The sequence below is a fragment of the Pelodiscus sinensis genome, chromosome 5 (genome assembly GCF_052426305.1).
Source record: "Pelodiscus sinensis isolate ZL-2025 chromosome 5, ASM5242630v1, whole genome shotgun sequence".
In the NCBI taxonomy this organism is placed as follows: domain Eukaryota; kingdom Metazoa; phylum Chordata; order Testudines; family Trionychidae; genus Pelodiscus; species Pelodiscus sinensis.
This window is the reverse complement of record NC_143056.1, coordinates 129,465,714-129,485,393: the sequence shown is the minus strand read 5'-3', so window position 1 is coordinate 129,485,393 and position 19,680 is coordinate 129,465,714. Positions and strand designations below refer to the sequence as shown.

At 48.6% G+C, this 19,680-nt stretch overlaps 1 protein-coding gene across 1 annotated transcript in view; it reads left to right on the top strand.

The window, feature by feature from the left end:
* Nucleotides 1-19,680, top strand: part of LOC106731659 (uncharacterized) — a 44,153-nt gene that overhangs the window by 22,091 nt on the left and 2,382 nt on the right. Inside the window, exons 5-9 of the mRNA XM_089778844.1 lie at nt 157-353; nt 568-697; nt 1,404-1,520; nt 4,094-5,173; nt 17,565-17,706. Of these exons, the coding sequence (XP_089634970.1) occupies nt 157-353; nt 568-697; nt 1,404-1,520; nt 4,094-5,173; nt 17,565-17,611 (1,571 nt within the window). The 3' untranslated portion in view covers nt 17,612-17,706. The remainder of the gene's footprint in view (nt 1-156; nt 354-567; nt 698-1,403; nt 1,521-4,093; nt 5,174-17,564; nt 17,707-19,680) is intronic.

Sequence of the window (19,680 nt, the reverse complement as noted above, 5' to 3'; positions counted from 1 at the left end):
TTCGGGGCTGCATGTCCTGGGGGCTGAGCCCCGGACGCCCCGCCGGGCTTCGTCCCCGACCCGCACCCTCTGTGCAAAGCCGGCGCCCGGGCAGTGCCAGAGGGGAGGGCTGGGGCAAGGGCGGCGGATTGACTTGAGCGGCCCCCGCCCCGCCAGGCTCCAGCGAGCCGAGGGGACGCGGGACCCAGGCGGCTGCAGCGGCGCAGGGGCCTCCCAGCTGCTGGAGGCGGCGCAGGCGCGGGGCGGGGATCGCGGTGCCTGGTCCCTGCCCGGCCGCAGGCGGCTCCCGGGTGCAGCCCCGGCGCGCGCGGGGGAGGCGCTGCCCGGCCATGGCTGCAGCGGGGCCGGCGCAGGTAGGAGGCTGCGGGTCCCTCCCGGGGCGGGGGCAGCAGCGGGGCCGGGGGGCGCGTCCCTGGGGGAGGTCCCGGCCGGGCAGAGCAGACCGGGGGCGGCCGGGCCGGGGCAGGGGGACCCGAGCTGGGGGCTGCGGTCGGGGCGGGGGCGGGGGCGCAGGCGCCTGTTCCCGGCCCGGGGCGGCGGGCGCTGAGTGCGGGTCGCTTGTGCCAGCAGCCCCCGGTGGCGTTCGAGGACGTGGCTCTGTATTTCACCCGGGCGGAGTGGGAGCTCCTGTCCCCGCCGGAGAAGCAGCTGTACCGGGAGCAGATGCTGAGGAATTACCGGGCCCTGGTTTCCCTGGGTAAGGACCAAGTTCCCTTTCCTAAAAGCGGTGCAGTGTCTGGGCCCGCTCCAGGCCTCAGCTGCCAGGTGTGGCTGCATCCCCGTGGTGGCAAATGTCAAATGCCAGCCCCTCCCAGGCCGGCTCCCTGCCAATGCAGAGCGCAGGGCTGCAGAACCTGGGGCTAATCTTAGTGTAACTTCTCTACTTGCCTTATGTACCTCAGTCCTGGCACAGAGGTGGTCGCAAACAGCACCCAGGCAAATAAGGCAGGGAGAAAACCTTTCCTGCTGCTTGTCACAGCTCCCCACCTCCTCCAAAAGAAGGAACATGGTGCATGTAACAACCCTCTGGCTGAACAATGCCTGCACCCCAAGCCAAAGAGCTGATAGGTCCCTGTACCAGCAACACCTGCCATAACTCAACCCCCATTGCAAACTGAGAGGGATCGTAGACCTTGCTGCTTCAGAGTACAAGGTGAAATTGCCTGGTGTGAGGCAGGGAGAAATCTCTATTGAAATACGTCTTCTGTATGCTCCTGTTTGGGATCTTGGCGCGTACCTCTGAAGCAGCGTCAGCATCTGCGACTGGGGCCTGGCCGTGCCAGGTGCTGCACAGACACACCCTGTCCGAGATGGGGCCCCGTTGTGCTGGGCTGCTCCCACACCCAAACCAATCCCTGACCCCAAAACCTGAGTAATAAAACTCGCTCTGTCCCCTCCCGCAGGCTTTTCAGGCTCCACCCCGGATTTAATCTGCCGGATCGAGCTCGGGGAGGCAGAGCTCTGGATCCAGGATGCCAAGAATTTTAAGGAAAGTTCCTGGCCGGAGGGAGAGTCTTCAGGTGAGTGACAACGCTCCGGTCCCTTCTGATCTGCACAGCTGCTCAGAGAGGGCTCCTTAATGTAGAAGGTGGAGCGAGAGTCGCTCCCTGGGCGCTGAGGGGAGACTAGCTGAGGCTGGGGATCGGGTGCCAGTGTTGCTATGGAAGGGGAGTGAACCGCTGGGAGAGGTCCGGTCGGGTCAGGGTGGATTATTGATCACTGGGAGTGTGTCAGTGGAGATGGGGCGTCTCTTAAAGCCCAGCTCTAACTCCGCCAGGAATTACTGGGCCGCAGGCAGGAATGGCTGGGGCAGATCCTCTGGCTGGGGCAGGCAGGAAGCTCTGATCTTGGGGCTGTGTCCCAGATTTGATTCCCAAAGAACTTCCTTTTGGAGCCCAGTTTTTATAATGAACCTTGAATCTTGCTGAGATGAGCCTCAACCCTCCATTCTGCTTAAGTGTGACAAAATAATTCTTTGACCAATCCTAACATACAGTAAAAAAAAAACCCATTATTTAACCAGTCATGCCCCACCACCTGGATTGATTTGCAATTAAATATGTGATGGACAGAAACAATCAGAGAACCAGACAGAGACGATCTATTGAAACAATAGAGAGATGGGGACCACAAAGAGAAAACCATCAAGGAATGTGAGTTCGCACCCTCGAGTGTTCAGTAGATTCTTGCCAAGTGCAAAGCTCTCAAAATAAGTTTTCTTTAACCATCTTAAGATCTGCAAGAACAACAAGAAGTCCTGTGGCACCTTATAGACTAACGGGTTTATTGGAGCATAAGCTTTCGTGGGCAAAGACCCACTTCGTCAGATGCATCTGTTTCTTTAGCTGACAAGGGTGGGTACTGTTAGGACAAGATCACCTTCTTAACAGCCCTGTGTTCCATTCGTTAATGTAATGTAGATGAAATGTGAGGCTGTGACTTTCTGCTTCTTGACTAATGGCTGTTGCTCTCCTTGTGTGTCTGCAGCAAAGCCTCAGACTGTACAATATAGCTACAGGAAAAGGCCTTATTCTTACAGTCTTAGAAACTTGAAGCATTTCAGCTCAGCAGCTGCCCCATGTTCCAAGTTGCTGCTGCAGGAGAGGATGCATTTGGGGACCAGACGGAATTCTCCTGCGAGCCAGGAGCTGGGCGCATCCTGGTGCATGGGCTGGGTGTGAGAGAGAGGATGGTGGAATGGCCTTGGTCACATCCCCTCTCCTTCTGTTTGCTCTTCATTGTCTATGCTGAGGACCCCTCTCCGCCTCAAGGCATGTGCGACTCTCGTAGCTCAGAGGCCTGCTGGGTGACAGCTACTTACCCCTTCCAGTTCAGCAGTACCGCTGATGGGGATGTGAATCGAGAGAAACGTGTTTCTGGGGTTGCTTCTCTCACACCCTGAGTGTGTCATTCCCTCCACCCTCTCCCACCCCACCCTCTCCAAAAGAAACCCCAACCCTCTCCCGGATTTTAGTTCCGGCCCAGAGTGAATGACTTCATTAGATGGAATTCCTTGGAAAGGACTCAGTCCCCCACGGGACTAAGCTATATTATTCCAAGGGCATCTTCGCTCTGACCTGGATTGATGGGCAATGATAGATCAAGCAGGGGCTAGTGTATTGCGTCTTGTATAGAGTAAGGATGCAGATGGGAGAGTTTCTCTGTTGACCCAGCCCAGTGTGGCTCCCGCGGTGAGCAGATCTAAGCTATGGCGATTTGAGTTACACGACTGATGTAACTCAAATAGGTTAGCATAGGTCAACCTGTGGTCATAGTGTAGATCGGCACTAAGCTGCTTTATACTGGTTTAACCACGTCCAGATGTATTACCAATTAATGTAGTTTGCACTGTGTTACTTATATTGGTTTCAAACACAGGCCTCATGCTATAAAAAAGGAAAAAAGCGACAGCCCTGCACCATCTAAATAAACCCCTCGGATTGAAATAAGAAGAAAATCAGTTTGAAAACCGCACCAGGGCCCTCTTGTGCCCGGTGCTTCACGTTTCCTGAGCAGGCTACAATTTAAGCATAAAACAAGATCCAAACGGTGCGCATGGGAACAGGCGCTGCACAGTCACCACTAGGTAGAACCACCCGGCGTCAGGCCACAGACTAGCTACAGCTTTGGGTATCAAAAATTGCAGAGCAGTTACAGTCCTGGGTCGCTACATTTCCTGTGATGGCTCCATGATTTTTAATAGAACCAGCCCTCTTCCTCGCCCGGCCCACGGGGCACATGCCGCCCAAAGATGCACGCTCCCTGCAGCTCTGCAACCCTAATCCCAGCCTGGGGGAAGGAGGTTACAGGGCAGGTGGGGGACAGTGCCATTTGGTGAAGTTTGGCCCTCTTCCCCCACTGTCATGGCGGGGGGCTGGGACAAATGTGAGTGGCACTTTAACCACAGGCCAGGTGTCATTGCCCAGTGCGAGACGGTGGGTCTAGCCCTGTGGGTGAGGAGTTGCCTGGCAGGGTGAAGGGCCCATCCAAACACCAGTTATGGGGAAATGGATCCATCAGAGATGTTTTCCCTTCCTTGATGAACCTGCAGCCCTAACCATGAGCTCACCGGGGTTCCCTCTGCTCTCTCCAGCAGGGCCTGGAGTCCCAGGAGGAACAAGGACACCGTCGGACTGTGGGGAGAGCGTGGCAGGAAAGCAGGGTCCCACATTCCAGAGCCCTGCACAGGACACAGTCCGTCCCCAGGGTAAACTCAGCCAGAGCCCGGAGCTGGCTACACACCCAAGGCTCCCCATGGGGCAGTATCACCATCACTGCCTTGACTGTGGCAAGAGCTTCAGTGACCCGGCCGCCCTGACCCAGCACTGGCAAACGCACGCTGAGGAGCAGCCCTACCAGTGCGCCGACTGCGGCAGGGGCTTTAGACAGAGCTCCAAGCTGAGGCGGCACCAGCGCACGCACACCGGGGAGCGGCCCTACCGCTGCGCCTCCTGCGGCAGGGGCTTCGCGCAGCAGTCCCACCTGAACGAGCACCAGCGCACGCACACGGGGGAGTGGCCCTACCGCTGCGCCGCCTGCGGCAAGGGCTTCACGTACCTCTCCGGCCTGAGAACGCACCAGCGCGTGCACGCCGGGGAGCAGCCCTACCGCTGCACCGCCTGCGGCAGGGGCTTCACGCAGAGCTCCAACCTGCGAACGCACCAGCGCACGCACACCGGGGAGCGGCCCTACCGCTGCACCGACTGCGGCAGGGGCTTTGCGCAACGGTCCCACCTGAGCGAGCACCAGCACACGCACACGGGGGTGTGGCCCTACCGCTGCGCCGCCTGCGGCAAAGGCTTCGCGTACCTCTCCGGCCTGAGAACGCACCAGCGCGTGCACACGGAGGAGTGGCCGTACAGCTGTCACGACTGCGGCAAGAGCTTCAGCAGGGCCAGCGCGCTGAGCAGGCACCAGCGCACGCACACCGGGGAACGGCCCTTCCAGTGCATGGACTGCGGCAAGAGCTTTGCACGGAGCTCGCACCTCGGGAGACACCAGCACATGCACAGCAGGGAGCAGCCGTACCGCTGTGCCGAGTGTGGCAAGCTCTTTTTGCAGTTGGCCAGCCTCACCCGGCACCAGGGCATCCACACCAACGCCTCTCTGCCACTGCCAGGGCCTGAGGGGCTTCTGGCGGCCGGGGGGCCCGGCACAGCACCCGCAGATGCAGGTCAGGAGCTGCTTGGGGGGAGGGATAGCTCAGTGGTTTGAGCATTGGCCTGCTAAATCCAGGGTTGTGAGTTCAATCCTTGTGGAGGCCACTTAGGGATTTGGGGCAAAAGTTTGTCAGGGATGGTACTTGGTCTTGCTGTGGAGGCAGGGGACTGGACTCAATGACCTTCAAGGTCCCTTCCAGTTCTAGGAGATAGGCAGTCTCCATTAATTTGTTTCTGTCTCCGTGATACCCAGGAGAGACTGTGGGGCAGGGAAGGAGACTCTACTGAGCAGGGTGTGGAAGAGCAGGCAGTTAGGAGTTGCCCAGGCTGTCTGTTCGAAAGAGGAAAAATATTAACTGTGTAACAAAGGTCTGTCCAACCGGGTGTTTCTTTGCCCTTAAAGAAGCTGATGGCTTCAGACAGCTAGTGTGAAGTGTGAAGTGTAAATCTTTCAAGTGAACCAACCAAAATGTTCTAAGGTAGCAGTGGGCTGGCTTGTGTGTGGGATGCATGAGTGGGTCTCCTTCATCTCAGTGGACTGCAAGATTGAAATCAGTCATGTGCGCTTACCATGACCCCGAGAATAAGATCAAACACGTTCATACGTGGCATGCTAAATATTTCGAAACAAGGAGAAATGCTTCAGCCATTCATATTTTAACAGAACTGTCATCGACTCTGAATAATAAAGAAACATTTACGCTATCCTATCCCAGCTGATTCGCAGCATTCAAGCTGTGGGAGGGAGTAGGGGAAGTGGGGATGGGGTGCTCCGGATGCGCTCGGAGGGAGAGGGAGGCATTACTCCTGGAGGAATTCTGCACTTAAAAATGGTCTGACGAAGTATTTTAAAATCTGGCGTAAGAACAGCAGTGTACTCGCGATCGCTGCAATTATTTTGGTGATTTATTTCAAAATACTTGTCGGCAAACGTCTGTAACAATAGAGAGGAACGAAAAAGATTCCGGAAGCATTTTTGAGCAATAGATGCAACCAGAATCCAGCTTCAAATGTTGGAAGAATAGAGAAAATCACTGCCAGCAGAGAATCCATGGATTTGCCCTGCTTACAAAGATACTGAAGACAAAAAGGAATTTCCGTCTGCTTTTTCAGCATCTGTGTGAAATTCACCATGTCCCAGAGGAACAGTGTATGTCCCAGTTTGACTGGGAAAACCAGGGGAGCGTTTAATGAAATGGATATGGATGAAGCTTGGAATGGTGTAAAATATAAAGATATTGTATTAAAATGCTTCAAGGTCTCCTCTGAAATGTACATGGGAACATTTAGAAATTTTAAAATGTTGAATGGTATTTATGTAGCATCACAGAATGTTAGAACTGGAAGGGACCTTGAGAGGCCATCCAGTCCAGTCCCCTGCCCTCCTGGCAGGACTAATCACCATCTAGATCGGCAGTTTCTAACCACCAGTCCGAGGCCCGGTGCTGGGCTGTGAACTGCTGGCTGCCAGGCCATGGCAATTCTGGGGGCTGGAGCACACCGCCCAGTGCCTCCCCTCCGTCATGGCTGTTGAAAGAGACATGTCCTACCCCGGCTCTCAGCCAACCAGAGCCAGGCAGGGGTGGGCGCTCCTCCCTGACACGAAAGCACGATTTGCTGCGCGCAGCCTTAGAGCAGCCGAGACCTGGACAGCAGCGCTCGGCTGACGGCTGGGAAGCAGTGCAGGGCTAAGTGAGCAGGTTTTGGGGCTGGGGGCTCTAAGAGGTGGGGGGCTGACACTTGGAGAGCTCTGGGGGCTGGGGCTTTTGGCAGACTGGAAACATTGTATTTGCGAATTTGCATATTTATTATTTGCATAATAAATATGGAAATAGACTGTTTCCAGTCTGCCAAAAGTTTGTGAATGGGTTTGCCGGTCTGCGATATAAAAAAAGTTTGGGAACCACTGATCTAGATAATCCCTGATAGATGTGTATATAACCTGCTCTTAAGTATCTCCAATAATGGAGATTCCACAACCTCCCTAGGCAATTTATTCCAGTGTTTAGCCACCCTGACAGAAAGTTTTTCCTAATGTCCAACCTAAACCTCCCTTGCTGCAGTTTAAGCCCATTGCTTCTTGTCCTGTCCTCAGAGGCCAAGGAGAACAATTTTTCTCCCTTCTCCTTGCAACACCTTTTTAGATACTTAAAAACTGCTACCATGTCCTCTCTGTCTTCTCTTTTCTAAACTGAACAAACTCAGTTCTTTCAGACTTGCCTCATAGCTCCTGTTTTCTAGACCTTTCATCATTTTTCTTGCTTTTCTCTGGACCGTCTCCAATTTCTCCACATCTTTCTTGAAATGCGGTGCCCAGAACTGGACACAATACTCCAACTGAGGCCTAATCAGCACAGAGTAGAGCAGAATGACGACTGCTTGAGTCTTGCTCACAACACTCCTGTTAATGCGTCCCAGAATCATATTTGCTTTTTTTTGTCAGGAAGTGGACTACTGGTGTAAAATCTTGGGGTAATTTTGAACAATTAATGTAATTAACTACACTTGAACAGGTGTTAAATTTGGTACCAGATGAGATCTGTACTGCTCCCTGGGATTAAAAAAGCCCACTTCTATTTTGTATGCTACTGACGTTGCAGATGAGTTTGTGCGGAATCGGAGTCCTGAAAGATATAAGCCCTTGGGTAAGAATAGTTACTCTTCCCCAGCCTAAAAGAAGAAAAGGATTTAAACATGGGACTTCTGTTGGAGGTGCTCGTGTGGGATGTAATTTGTGTGGTGCACTTGGACACATGTTATAAAAAAAAACCAAAAAAACCCCAGCAAACTCAGTTATTCCAAGCACTCAGGCAAACCAAACAGAGTCTAACGCTGCCACTGCTGTCTCTGAAGAACGCGGCCTTAAAACTCACATGAAAGCCATGGAGGGGAACAGTAATTACAGAGTTTAGTAGCAGTGCCGAAGGGAATGGAATAAGGGGCATAGATTGCAGGGATGCTTCAGCAGGTACTGTTTGGATGAAGGCAAGTCTCGGGGGGGGGGGGGGGGGGGGAGATGACTTACCAGGTGAAAGTGTAACTCTGGTGGCCTGGTCTGGATATTTTGTCCGAGTGCCTTTAGCTAAAATCCACCTGAAGTGGAAGCGATTTGATGACCTCACAATGGGGTGAGCGAAAAGTTCAGTTCCTTCAGATTTTTTCATGGGGAATGATTTCAAAGCTTTGTGCAGCCCATATGATGTGTGGAATCAGTCACAGGAAAGGGATAATCCTAAGCCTATGTCTGTTAGGGGCAATGCTTTGCCAAGGAAGGGTTTTGCCAAATGTTTTACTCCTGGGAGGATTCATTTGGCCTGCATTTTTCTATGCCAACTTTTCCCTGCTGATTCTTCTGTGAGTCAGTGGCCCCGGATCCTAAAAAGGTTCCCCATCCCTGAGCTAACTGTTTACACAGTTACACTATTACATCCCTAGTCCCAAAGAAGAGACCAAAGGGCAAAGGGGAATGTGTTCTTTTGCATGAGGGGAGCTATTCTTTAGATCTCTTCATAGAGCTATTCCTGAAGCAACTGAAAAACTTGGCAAATATTTGTTCTTTGGACAACCAGATCTAAATTTTCGGAAGGCTTGTAGGTTATTTGATCCTCATGATGCTGAAAGACTGTGAATGCTTTCAAGAAATATCTGGTTTTTCTGAGGTACGTAAACAAGAGCTAAAATTGTACAGGGAAAAGATTTTTTTTGGTAGGCCTCCGAGGGTGCGTCTACACAGCCGGGGTTAACTCGAAATAAGCTACGCAAATTGAGCTATGTCAATTACGTAGCTTATTTTGAAATACAGAGTGTCTACACAGCACTTATTCCTGAAATAGAGCACTCTTCCTCCGACTCCCCCTACTCATACAATGAGGGTTACAGGAATCAGAGCAAGAAGTCCTCCAGCTTGACAGTATTTTGCCGCTATTTTGAAATAACTGCCTGCTGTGTAGATGTGGACTCAGTTATTTCAGAATAACTCTGCTTATTTCGAAATAATGTTGCAGTGTAGACCTACCGCAAAGGTTTTGGCTTTCAGTGATAGAGAGAATGACAAATATTGCCAAGTTGGTCTTGACTTGAGTAAGTGCTGTCTTAAAGTTTACAGAAGCAGAAAGAAGTTTTTTACTGTATACAGTAAAACTGCAATGGTCCGGCGTCCAGTTGTCCGGCACTCCCAATAGTCCAGCAGCAACTGGAACCCAGAAGTGCTCCGGTCAGCCGCTCTCACGGCTGGGCTGCAGTGAGACGCATCCGTGCTCCTGGCACGTGCCGTTCCATTCACAGTCCCCAGGGCACACAGCATCCAGCCTGCGTTTGCTAGCAGCCGACCGCTGAGCAAAGGAAGCTGCCTTGGTATTCGGACATAAGGTTAGAGGAGAAGGGGGACTGGGTTACAGCAGGGAGTGGAGGAGTTTGGCTCTGGCAAAGGGGAGGGGAGGGAAGGGAAGGTGGATTGGGTTGGGAGTGTGCCCCCTTATAGTACCTCCCGTTAGTCCAGTATATCCGATAATCTGGCATCACCTTGGTCCCAAAGGTGCCAGATTATTGGAAGTCTACTGTAATTTGATCCTTTCTAAGAGAAGGAAATCTCTCACTGAGAAAAACGGGAAGGCTCTTTGCTTGCTGTCCAGTAATTGAAATGCAGGGCAATGATTTGCAAAACTGTATGGCTTTCATGAGTGAAAGTCTGAAAAATTTAAAATGACACCCTCCTTTTGTTATTACTGTTTTAGTGTTTTGTAATGTAATTTAAATGAAAACCCAGAATTATGACTGGAATGCAAAGTATTCGTTACCAAGTGTTTGTAACTTATCTTTCATGTGTTTAGAAAATGCCGAATAGTTATCATTACTTTCTTTTCTATTGTAGTTTAAATAAATTACTAAAACAATTGAAACTGGTATTGTTATATTGCATTATTTTGACAAAATAGGCAGACTTTTGCAGAATTTTGACATTTTTGGCACAGAAAGCCCCCAGGAGTAAATGTTTGAAGAAAATAGCTCTTTGTGTAGAAAAGCAGTGTATATGTGAATGAGGGTTCTGAATGTCTAATGTCTCAGAAGTGAATCTGGACACGGAGAATTCATTGGTCAGGAATATGATATCTCAAACTCTTTACATGTGGAAAATATTATAGTGGCTAATAAAGGAGAACATTTCTCCTGCTTTTCTCTGTCTCTAAAGCCGACAGAGGTCTGCCAACCTGTGATGGTTGGAAAATGTATCCGTTGTCTCAGAGTTGATTCTGGACACAGCATCTGCGCAAGCAGGAAGCATGTATAAGTTTGTATCAGCAGTTTGTATTGTTTGCATCCAGTTGATGACATAAATAGCTCCTAGGGGCCAGCCAATTCTGTTTCGCCTGTTGCTAGTGTGTTGTTGGGTAAAAATATGACAGCCTTGGCCAATCAGGTTACTATCATAAACAGGCACAAGGTGATTTAACTGAATTACCCGCTGATCGCATGGGAACTTTGTGTGTGTTGAGTCCGGCGGCTTACCCAAAAGGAAGTTGTGTGAAAAGCCTCTTAATGTCCCAGAGCTAGTTCTGGATTTGAGTGAAACTCAGAAGGAGTTTGTAACTTTCTCTGTTGTACCAAGATTGGATCTCGCTAAAGCTCAAAGAGACTCTCTTGCACTTCATGGTATTGCAGAAAGACGGGATTTTCTTAGGGCCTGTCCGCACTTGCCATTTAAAGCGGGGGAAATAGTCCCTTTATTTCCCACAAAACCCAGGGGAGGGTCTACACTTGTCAATGACTTTTCCTGGTGAAACTCAGAAGTTTCACTGCAGAAAGAAAACAGCCTGCTTGAGAGCCGTACAGCTCTGATGGATGATGCTTTTGCCATGATGTGCAAGTCATTTTGCTGTGATGGGCAGGGGACGACACGTTCTTTCCACTCACAGAGCTGTTAGCCTCTGTGGGATATCCCACAGTGCCTCGGCGACCACTCTAGCCAGCACCTTGTCTGCTTTGATGCCAGGCAAGATGGTTGCCCTTCCCACTGTAAAGCCCCAGGAAGTTGAAAACTCCCCTTCCTGTTTTCGGTAAGTGCTCACGTATCTGGACAGGTGACAGTGTCCGTTTGCAGCAATGCTGAGTTCCTGTAGCTGAGCAGCATTTGCGAAGAGGGGTCTGTGTAGGGACAGGATGTGCGACAATCTCCCTCCCTCCCTGTCCACCATAGCTTCACTGTGTGGGAGAGCTGTCCTCAGGGTGGCGCTCTCAGCAGTGTAAGTGCTGCAAATGTAAACGCTCTCTAAGATCTATAACCTTCCGTGAGTGCACAAACGAGCGCTTTTCTCTTCCTGGCTCCCGATCACTGGTGAAACTGACAATGCGAACATTCCGCAAGTGTAGACAGCCTGAGTGAAGTCACTCTCTAGTCGGTGAGAAGTCAATAGCTGTGCTGAATGAACGTAACAGGGCATTGCTTCCAGGAACTGAATAGGCCATTGTCCATAGTTTTTTCTACTGTGAATAGTGTGGTGGTGCCCGTTGGCCAAAGCTTTCCAAGTGAAAACGAGCCCCCTGACTTTGCTTTGGAAAAATCCAGAGTGGACAGCTTAGAGGAGGCTTCGTTAACTGGTATCGGAAGGAAACAGTGTTGGGGTGTGTAAGGGTTAAGTAACAACGTTGGTAAGCATTACCATGGTATAGGGAAGAACAGCAAAGACAGCGCTATTTCTTCTGCTTGACGGATCAAGTTTGCTGCCCTTTCCCTTCCTGTGTGCATTTGTACAAGGAACTGTAACTTGCTAATGAGTACTCTGTATGTAAAACCAGTGTTATCTCCCCCCCCCCCTCCAAAACACGAAATGTATTCAGGGTCATCGTGACTCTTTCTAAGTTGCTGGTTAAGGGGCTTTATGTTGTGAGACCTGGATGCTTCAGCTAAAAGTGCTGTAAACACTAAATAGGGGTGGATATGAGGATATTCATCACTAGGAATGTAAGCAACTAGTCGCTTCCCCCGCCCCTCTGTTGCCTCTCTGAGAAAGAGGCAGTGAGGGGGAGAGGTGCAGCGGGATAGTGAGAGCCTCTCTTATAGACTAATCGAGTAGTCGATGGAAATTCCATTAACTACTCGATTAGCTGATTAATTGAAATTTAACATCCCTATTCATCACGTGGTTATTATGTTTATTATATAGATGTTCATATTACTATATAAGCGGCTAAAGGGAATTGTAATAGATAAGTGTGTTTACATAGTAACTTGGATAAAAGAGTGTACCTGTGGTTAATTTGTTGCCCACTAAGGCAGGGTTTTTTGGGTCCAAGATGGAACGAGTATTTGCAGCAATGTCTACTCCATCTGTCTACTCCATCTGCCTCTGGGTCACCTGTTGTTTTCTGGATTCTTGGCTTTACATAACAGAGCAGCCTTGTGAACGAACCTGTAGACGCTTTGGATTTGTCAGATGGTTTCCTAGTAAACTCTGATGCATCTAATGTCTTGTGAATGCAGAAATTGATGGTTGGGAAGCAGGAGAACTGTAGCTCAACCGTGATGGGAATTGGTTTTGTCTCCTTAAGGCATGGTGTCCATGCAAGCTACCGAACTGACAAGGAAGCCAGGGTCAGAGTTGCCCATAAAAGCTGGTAATATGAACATACCCTAATCTGTTGTCTGACTGGCTATCCCAGAAGTCTCAGATTTCAACCTTCTGAGAAAGGGAAAGAAGGAAGGCAAGTTGACCCTTGAAAAGCAAAGTGCCCTTACAGATTTGCCTCACTCATCTCTAAAATAGCAAAACCCCAAGGATGGGGTTTAACTAAACGCCTATGTCTAGGAAAACCCTGAGGTACAGAAAAGATACCCCCTTTTGAATTTTTGTATTTGAACAAATTGATATAAGAAAGGGCTCAGTGTAACAAAAATGATTGTGGCTGTACACTTGTGATAGAATTGATGATACCAAAAACTGTAATAATGTACATCAGTGGTCACCAACCAGTCGATCGGGATGTGCTGGTAGATCTTGGAGCCTCTGACCGGTGATCCTTACTGGTTTGGCTAGGAAGCTGTCAAGTGCTGACACTTCAGTTGCCCTTCTCCCCCCCCCCCCCCCCACTGTCTGCCCTCTGCCTTAGAGCTGCCCCCCTTGAAGCCTTCTGCTTGGTGTGGGAGTGGGAATGGGGGGTGCTGATGTCAGGGTGTCCCTCCTCCCCCCACTCCTGTACCCTGTCTCCACACAGGGAGATGGGGATGGAGGGAGCCTGGCAATGCAAATCTGTGTCACTCTCACACACTGTGTGTGTGTGTCTCTGTCATTGTGACAAACACGTACACACATTGACCTATCCTCTCATCTCCCAACTCAGCCCACATGTGGGGGGTTGTTTTACTTCTTTTACCGCCTGCACAGTGTTATTTTTGGTTTTTGACTGATCTGTACATTTTGTAATTTTCATTTCTCTCTTGCGCTTAAATGTAAGTATTTGAGAAGTGAGTTCTAAAATGCGGAACTTGTTGTGGCTCCTACAAGTGGCTGGCACGTTCCTCCAGCCCCTGAGAGAGGCAGAGCAGGGGTCTCCACATGCTGTCCTTGCCTGCAGACACCGCTCCTGCTGCTCCCATTGATCAATAACGGGGAACCATGGGCAGTAGAAGCTGTGGGATCAGTGCCGGTAGATGAGGGGCAGTATATGGCACCATGGAGGCACTGCTGTACACGCCAGCTGCTTTCAGGAGGGGTGTAGGGCCAAGGCTTACTACTGCCCTAACACCCGGAAGCTGTCTCAGTTAAACGGTGCCCAGCCAGAGCCTGCTTCCTGAACCCCTGTCCCAGCCCTGAGCCTCCTCCCGCACCCAACCTCCTGCCTCAGACATGAGTCCCCCCTGCAGCCAAACTCCTTCCCAGAGCTTGCACCCTGAAACCCCTCCTGGGCCCCCATCCGCCACCCTGGCCTAAGCCCAGAGCCTCTCCCATACGCAGAACTCCTTGGCCCAAGACCAGAACCTGCACCCCAACCCCCTGCTCCATTCTGGTGTCAGTGAGTGAGGATGGCATGAGCCTCTGACAAGGGGTGGAGCAGGGTCAGGGCCTCAACAAAGAGGTGGGAAGGAAATGGGGCAAGGGTACTTGGGTTTGAGGTAGATCTTACATTGCACTTAAATTGAAAAAGATTGGAGACCACTGATGTACGTGGGCTTTTGGAAAACGCCTTGAACACGTTAAGCGTGGCACATGAAGGCCAGGTCTACACTAGGGGGCAGAGTTGAACTAAGGTATGCACCTCCAGCTACATGAATAGCATAGCTGGAGTTGACATACTTAGTTCAACTTACCACACTATCCCATGGAGTTGACCGGAGAGACTCCCCTGTAGACTTCCCTTACTCCTTGCAATCTGGTGGAGTACCGGAGTTGATGGGAATATGCTCAGTGGTCAATTTAGTGCACCTTTGCTAGACCCACTAAATCAACCTCCAAGAGATCAATCTCTGCAGTGTCATTTTCTTGGTAAGTGTAGACAAGGCATGAAATGAAATAAGTCTCCGAAGGGTTGCCGTGTTAGTCTGTAACTTTGAAAATGAGTAGTTCTGTGGCACTTTAGAAACTAACAAACAAATATATATATAGTGTATCATGAGCAAAACTCTCTTCCTTAGATAAGATGATCTTGAGGCATCTTATCTAAAGAAGTGGGTTTTGCCCACTAAAGCTCACGATATATACTATCAAATATTGTAACGAATAGATACATTTGTTAGTCTCTCAGGTGCCACGGCACTACTTGTTATGAAATGCAATAGATTATGCTGTTTGGTTCAGTAAGAACACACTTTGTATTTAAAAGCCTGATGATGTTGAGGTTTCACAGCTTATACTTATACAATCCTAACCCTTTCCACCACAGAAAACCCATTACAAACAAAACCTGCTGTGCAAAACAGGGAAAATGAAGTACAATGCCTCGCAGGCTTCATGGCTCAAAGTTGGAATAAGTGCTCTGTACAGAATATTAATGTCAATGTTGATACACAGACCAAAGCCTGAAATCACTTAAAGTATTTCACAAAGTATGGCTCATATTGTCAACCTGGGCCAGAGCACATACCAATAATTTGGCCTTAGAAAGGATTCCTTGTAAACACCGCTCATATCAAAATTGGGAGGTCCTTTGGGGGTATTTGGGAGCTCAGATTACTCCCTTCTCACATTGGGGGTTTTACGTTATCTGATTAAAATGTGTCCCTAAAAACTATTGTTGCTACTACTGTTATACAATTGTAACAAATCTTGTACTAAATAGGATACACGGCAGAAAGGTTTAAGCATTCAACAGACTAACTGACCCACAGTCAAGCTGTGGAGACCTGTTAGAAAAATATGGAACTGGTGATTAGGGCCATACATTGCTAGTTAGGTCTGACTTTCAAAGCTCTAGCCTATGTTAGAGATAATTCAGATTGTGTTTACTTATAGATGTGCTCCATATAAACAGACAGTTCCTGTCTTTCATTATAGCTACTGTGATAGGGAATAGTAACGTTTAGATGAATCTTGGATGAAATCAATAAATAAATTGTTGTCTATGTCTCTTTGAAGTTTGGGACAGACTGCCTAGTGGCTAAATTGCCCTATGTTAATTTGTGTAACTAATTACTGGTGGTGGTTGGAAAACAGAAGGTTACATCAAAAGCATATTGTTTACCCAGGACTGTATGGTCAGTTGGATGCTAGAATGCCGGTCAGTTGATTAGCAGAATGCCCACAGCTAGGTTTTGTGTTTCTACTCATGGTGCACATTCGCACATACCTTGGTGCACATAAAATTATTCCGCACATAGATTGAAGAAATCCACACATGGATGGAAAAGATGAGGGAACATTGGTTACGGGGTTTGTCAAAAGCGAAATAGTATACTTGCAGCTAGGTTAGTTTGTTAACAACAAGAGGTATGTAAGTGGCTAAAGAGGACCTTCTTTCCCCCCCCCCCCCCCCGCCCATCTCACCACTCACCCTTAGGGTCCTAATCCTTTATCTCAGATCAGCTTAAGGTTTCATGCAAGGGAAGTCTAAACCATACGGGTTGAGATCCCAGGCCTACGGTGGAACACTCTGAAGAAGATGTTGGATGCTGGACTATAATTTTTGGACTAAATTCTTTGCAACCACACAGCTCACCATCTCTGTCATGATACTGATCTCAGAACTGCACTCAAGCCCGTAAATTCTATTGATCTTTTAACCAATGCTCTCGATTCTTTTGAATAGAGTTTAGTTTAGTTAACGAGAATTGGCTAGAGGTGTGTATTTGCGGTCAGATCTGAAATATTCATTGACTTGGGAGGTGATGTGTCCCATCCTTTGGGACTGGTAGAACTTTATTTGACTTGGGGTCTGGGTGGAGGCCTGAGGCTGGGTTGTTTTAAGGGGAGGTGTGTTTTGGCTAGTGGGTAATCAGTAAGGCATGATAGAGGCTGTTTTGTGCTTAATGTTAGAAGAGCCACCTAACCCAGTGTTTCTCAACCAGTGGGGTACTCAAGAGAAGTCGGGTGGGGGGGTCATCAGCACAACTGAAATGTGGAGAAAACTGAATTTTTGTTTTAAGTTTTACTGCGTTTGATTATTTTTGTACTTTTTACACCCAAAAATGTCATCGCCCACCCGGCTCCAATTAAGTTGTTTAAACAAATGTGTTTCAACGGTAGAAGAAAATGTTGTGTGTCTGAAAACTGTAGGTACTGGGGGTACTTATAATTTTTTTTAAAGGGGTACTTTATATATTAAAAAAAAAAGGTTGAGAAACACTGATGTAACCTCTGTTGGCTTCTCTGGAACCCTGGCCCCACAAGGATAACAGAGGATTTGTGGGAGAGGGAAATATGTGCTTAGAGTGACTGAGAAGGGTTGTTCATAGAGGGTGGGAGAAATATAGAAAGGACCAGGGCGAGGGAGGCGGGAAGGAGAGATTCCTAGAGCAGATCTTTACCAAAACACCCCATCTTGAAAATCCTCCACAGCCCTTGATAAATTGTGGCAAAATGGCTAATGTCTTTGGAAGTGTTTATTCCTATGCAGAATATAATATCACTTTCATTTGTGTTTGCTAAAAAGAGAGAAAAGAAGCAGCCGCTGCCTTTCTAATCTGCTGGCTCACAGCGTATTATCAGCAACCTTGCTGTAAGCGCCTGCTGCTTCAAATCATCCTCTCTCAGAAATCAGGAGGAAAAGCTTTTATAAACAATTTGTTACTCGGCTTTTAGCCTTGGGATGTTTGTGCTGACTATTTTTAAATTGAAACACAGATGTAAAAGTTCTAACAGGCAGGAAGGATCAGGGCAGGGGGGGGGAGAGGGAGTGTCTTTTTTTTAAAGATAAGAATAGGACAGTTAAAGGGAGGGGTGAGGGAAGTAGAGGCAGATGACTTTTTATAAATTTTAGGACTAGAAGATTGGCTCAGGAAAATGCATTCTGTGGTGCAGCTGTAGAACGGCTTCGGATTGGTCCGGCCCAGAGACCGGCAGAATTATGCGGAGGGGTTGTGAGTCCTGAGAGCTCTGTCTTTCCTCAGGGACAGCTGGAGGTAAGCTAACGCTTGTTGCCATTCTTCCTCCCTGGCTGCTTTTCTATACTTAGATCTATTCCTCCCTCAGCCCCGAGCTGCGATCATAGCCATTTGCAAAGAGCTATCTTCCCCTCTCTTTCCTGGCCTTTTTTCTTCCATGTGCTCTTTCTCCATATTTTAAAAGATCTCTTTCCTTTATCTGCCCTTATATTTAGTAGTTAAAGCTTTTCTAAATGTTTCTCTTAGTCTACGTTTATATAATAAGCCTTTTCGCTCAAGTTTTTGACCATGTGCTCACTAAACATTCTCCACTTTATAAAATATTTTTAAATTCCCTTTTTTCAGCCATGCTTTCTCTTAATTTCAAAATAACTCTAACTGCTCTTTTCTTCACCTACCCTTGTATTTAAAGCTTTTCTAAAAATGTCTCTCTTAGCCCACCTTTTATATAATTCCCAAACCTGAGTCATTATTTTAGGTGACAAATCTGAGGAATTGCCCCTAGATTGAGGTGTCATTAGAGGTGGTTTTGGGACAAATTGATACACTTAACCGTAACAAATGACCAGGACCAGATGCCATTCCCCCAAGAGTTCTGAAACAACTCAAATGTGAAATTGCAGAACTAACAACTGTGGATTGTAACTTATCCTTTAAAACCGTTTCTGTACCAAATGGCTGGAAGATAGCGAAATTGACGCATATCTTTCAAAAGGGCTCCAGAGGTGATCCTGGCAATTACAGATTGGTAAGTCTAATGTCAGGACTGGGCAAATGAGTTGAAACTATAGTAAAGAATAGAATTGTTGGACAAATAGATGAACATAATTTGTTGGGGAAAAACCAACATGGTTTCTGTAAAGGAACATAAGAATGACCATACTGGATCAGACCAACAGTCCATCTAGCCCAGTATCCTGTCTGTCCATAGTGGCCAGTGCCAGATGCCGCACAGGGAGTGAACACAGCAAGTAATCCTCATGCGATCCCTCTCCTGTCATCCATTTCCAGACAAAGAAAGGCTAGGGACTCCATTCCTACCCATCCTGGCTGATAGCCATTGATGGACTTAACCTCCATGAATTTACCTAGCTCTTTTTGGACCCTGTTAAAGTCCTGGTCTTCACAACATCCTCTAGCAAGGAGTTCCACAGGTTGACTGTATGCTCAGTGAAGAAATACTTCCTTTGTTTGTTTTAAATCTGCTGCCTATTAATTTCATTTGGTGATCCCTAGTTCTTATATTATGGGAACAAGTAAATAAGTTTTCCTTATTCACTTTTTCCATACCAGTCATGATTTTATCATATTCCCCCCCTAGTCTCCTCTTTTCTGAGATGAAAAGTCCCAGTCTTTTTTCAATCTCTTTTTGTATGGCACTCGTTCCAAACTCCTCATCATTTTTGTTGCTCTTTTCTGAATCTTCTGAACTGATCTACTAGTGTCCTTTGAAGGCATCAACAAGCATGGTCCCCCCTCCCCCCCCAGTCCCTGGGGCTACTCCCAGGTACTGATTAACCATTTAACTGGTTACCCATTAACATCCCCAGTGGAATCCTGTCAATATTGTATGCTGATGAACAGGGGAGTCGACAGCTTAGCTGGGCCCCTGGACAAGGCGGGGAGTGGCTCTGCACTCCTGCAAGGGGTGGGACCTCAGGTGGAAGGGGTGGGGCAAGAGCAGCCAGCCCTCAGCTCTGTCTGGACCACAGCGCTTCCCCCTCCTAGCACTGCCCGGAGTGTGCCACATGGTGCCCCCCCCCCCTTCCCTGGCAGCCCTAAGTGCTGCCTGGATTGTACCACTCACTGCTCCAGCAGCAATGTGGCAGCAGCGGCCAGTCACCTTGGGCCCTTTTAAATCACCGGGCCCTGGGGCAGTTTGCCGCCCCCACCATCAGGCCTGGTGATGAACACTATTGATATTATAGTATTTGCAGGTCTCGCCCTCCCCCCATCTCTTTTGTGGGAGCCGCCCTGCTTTCTGTACAGTTG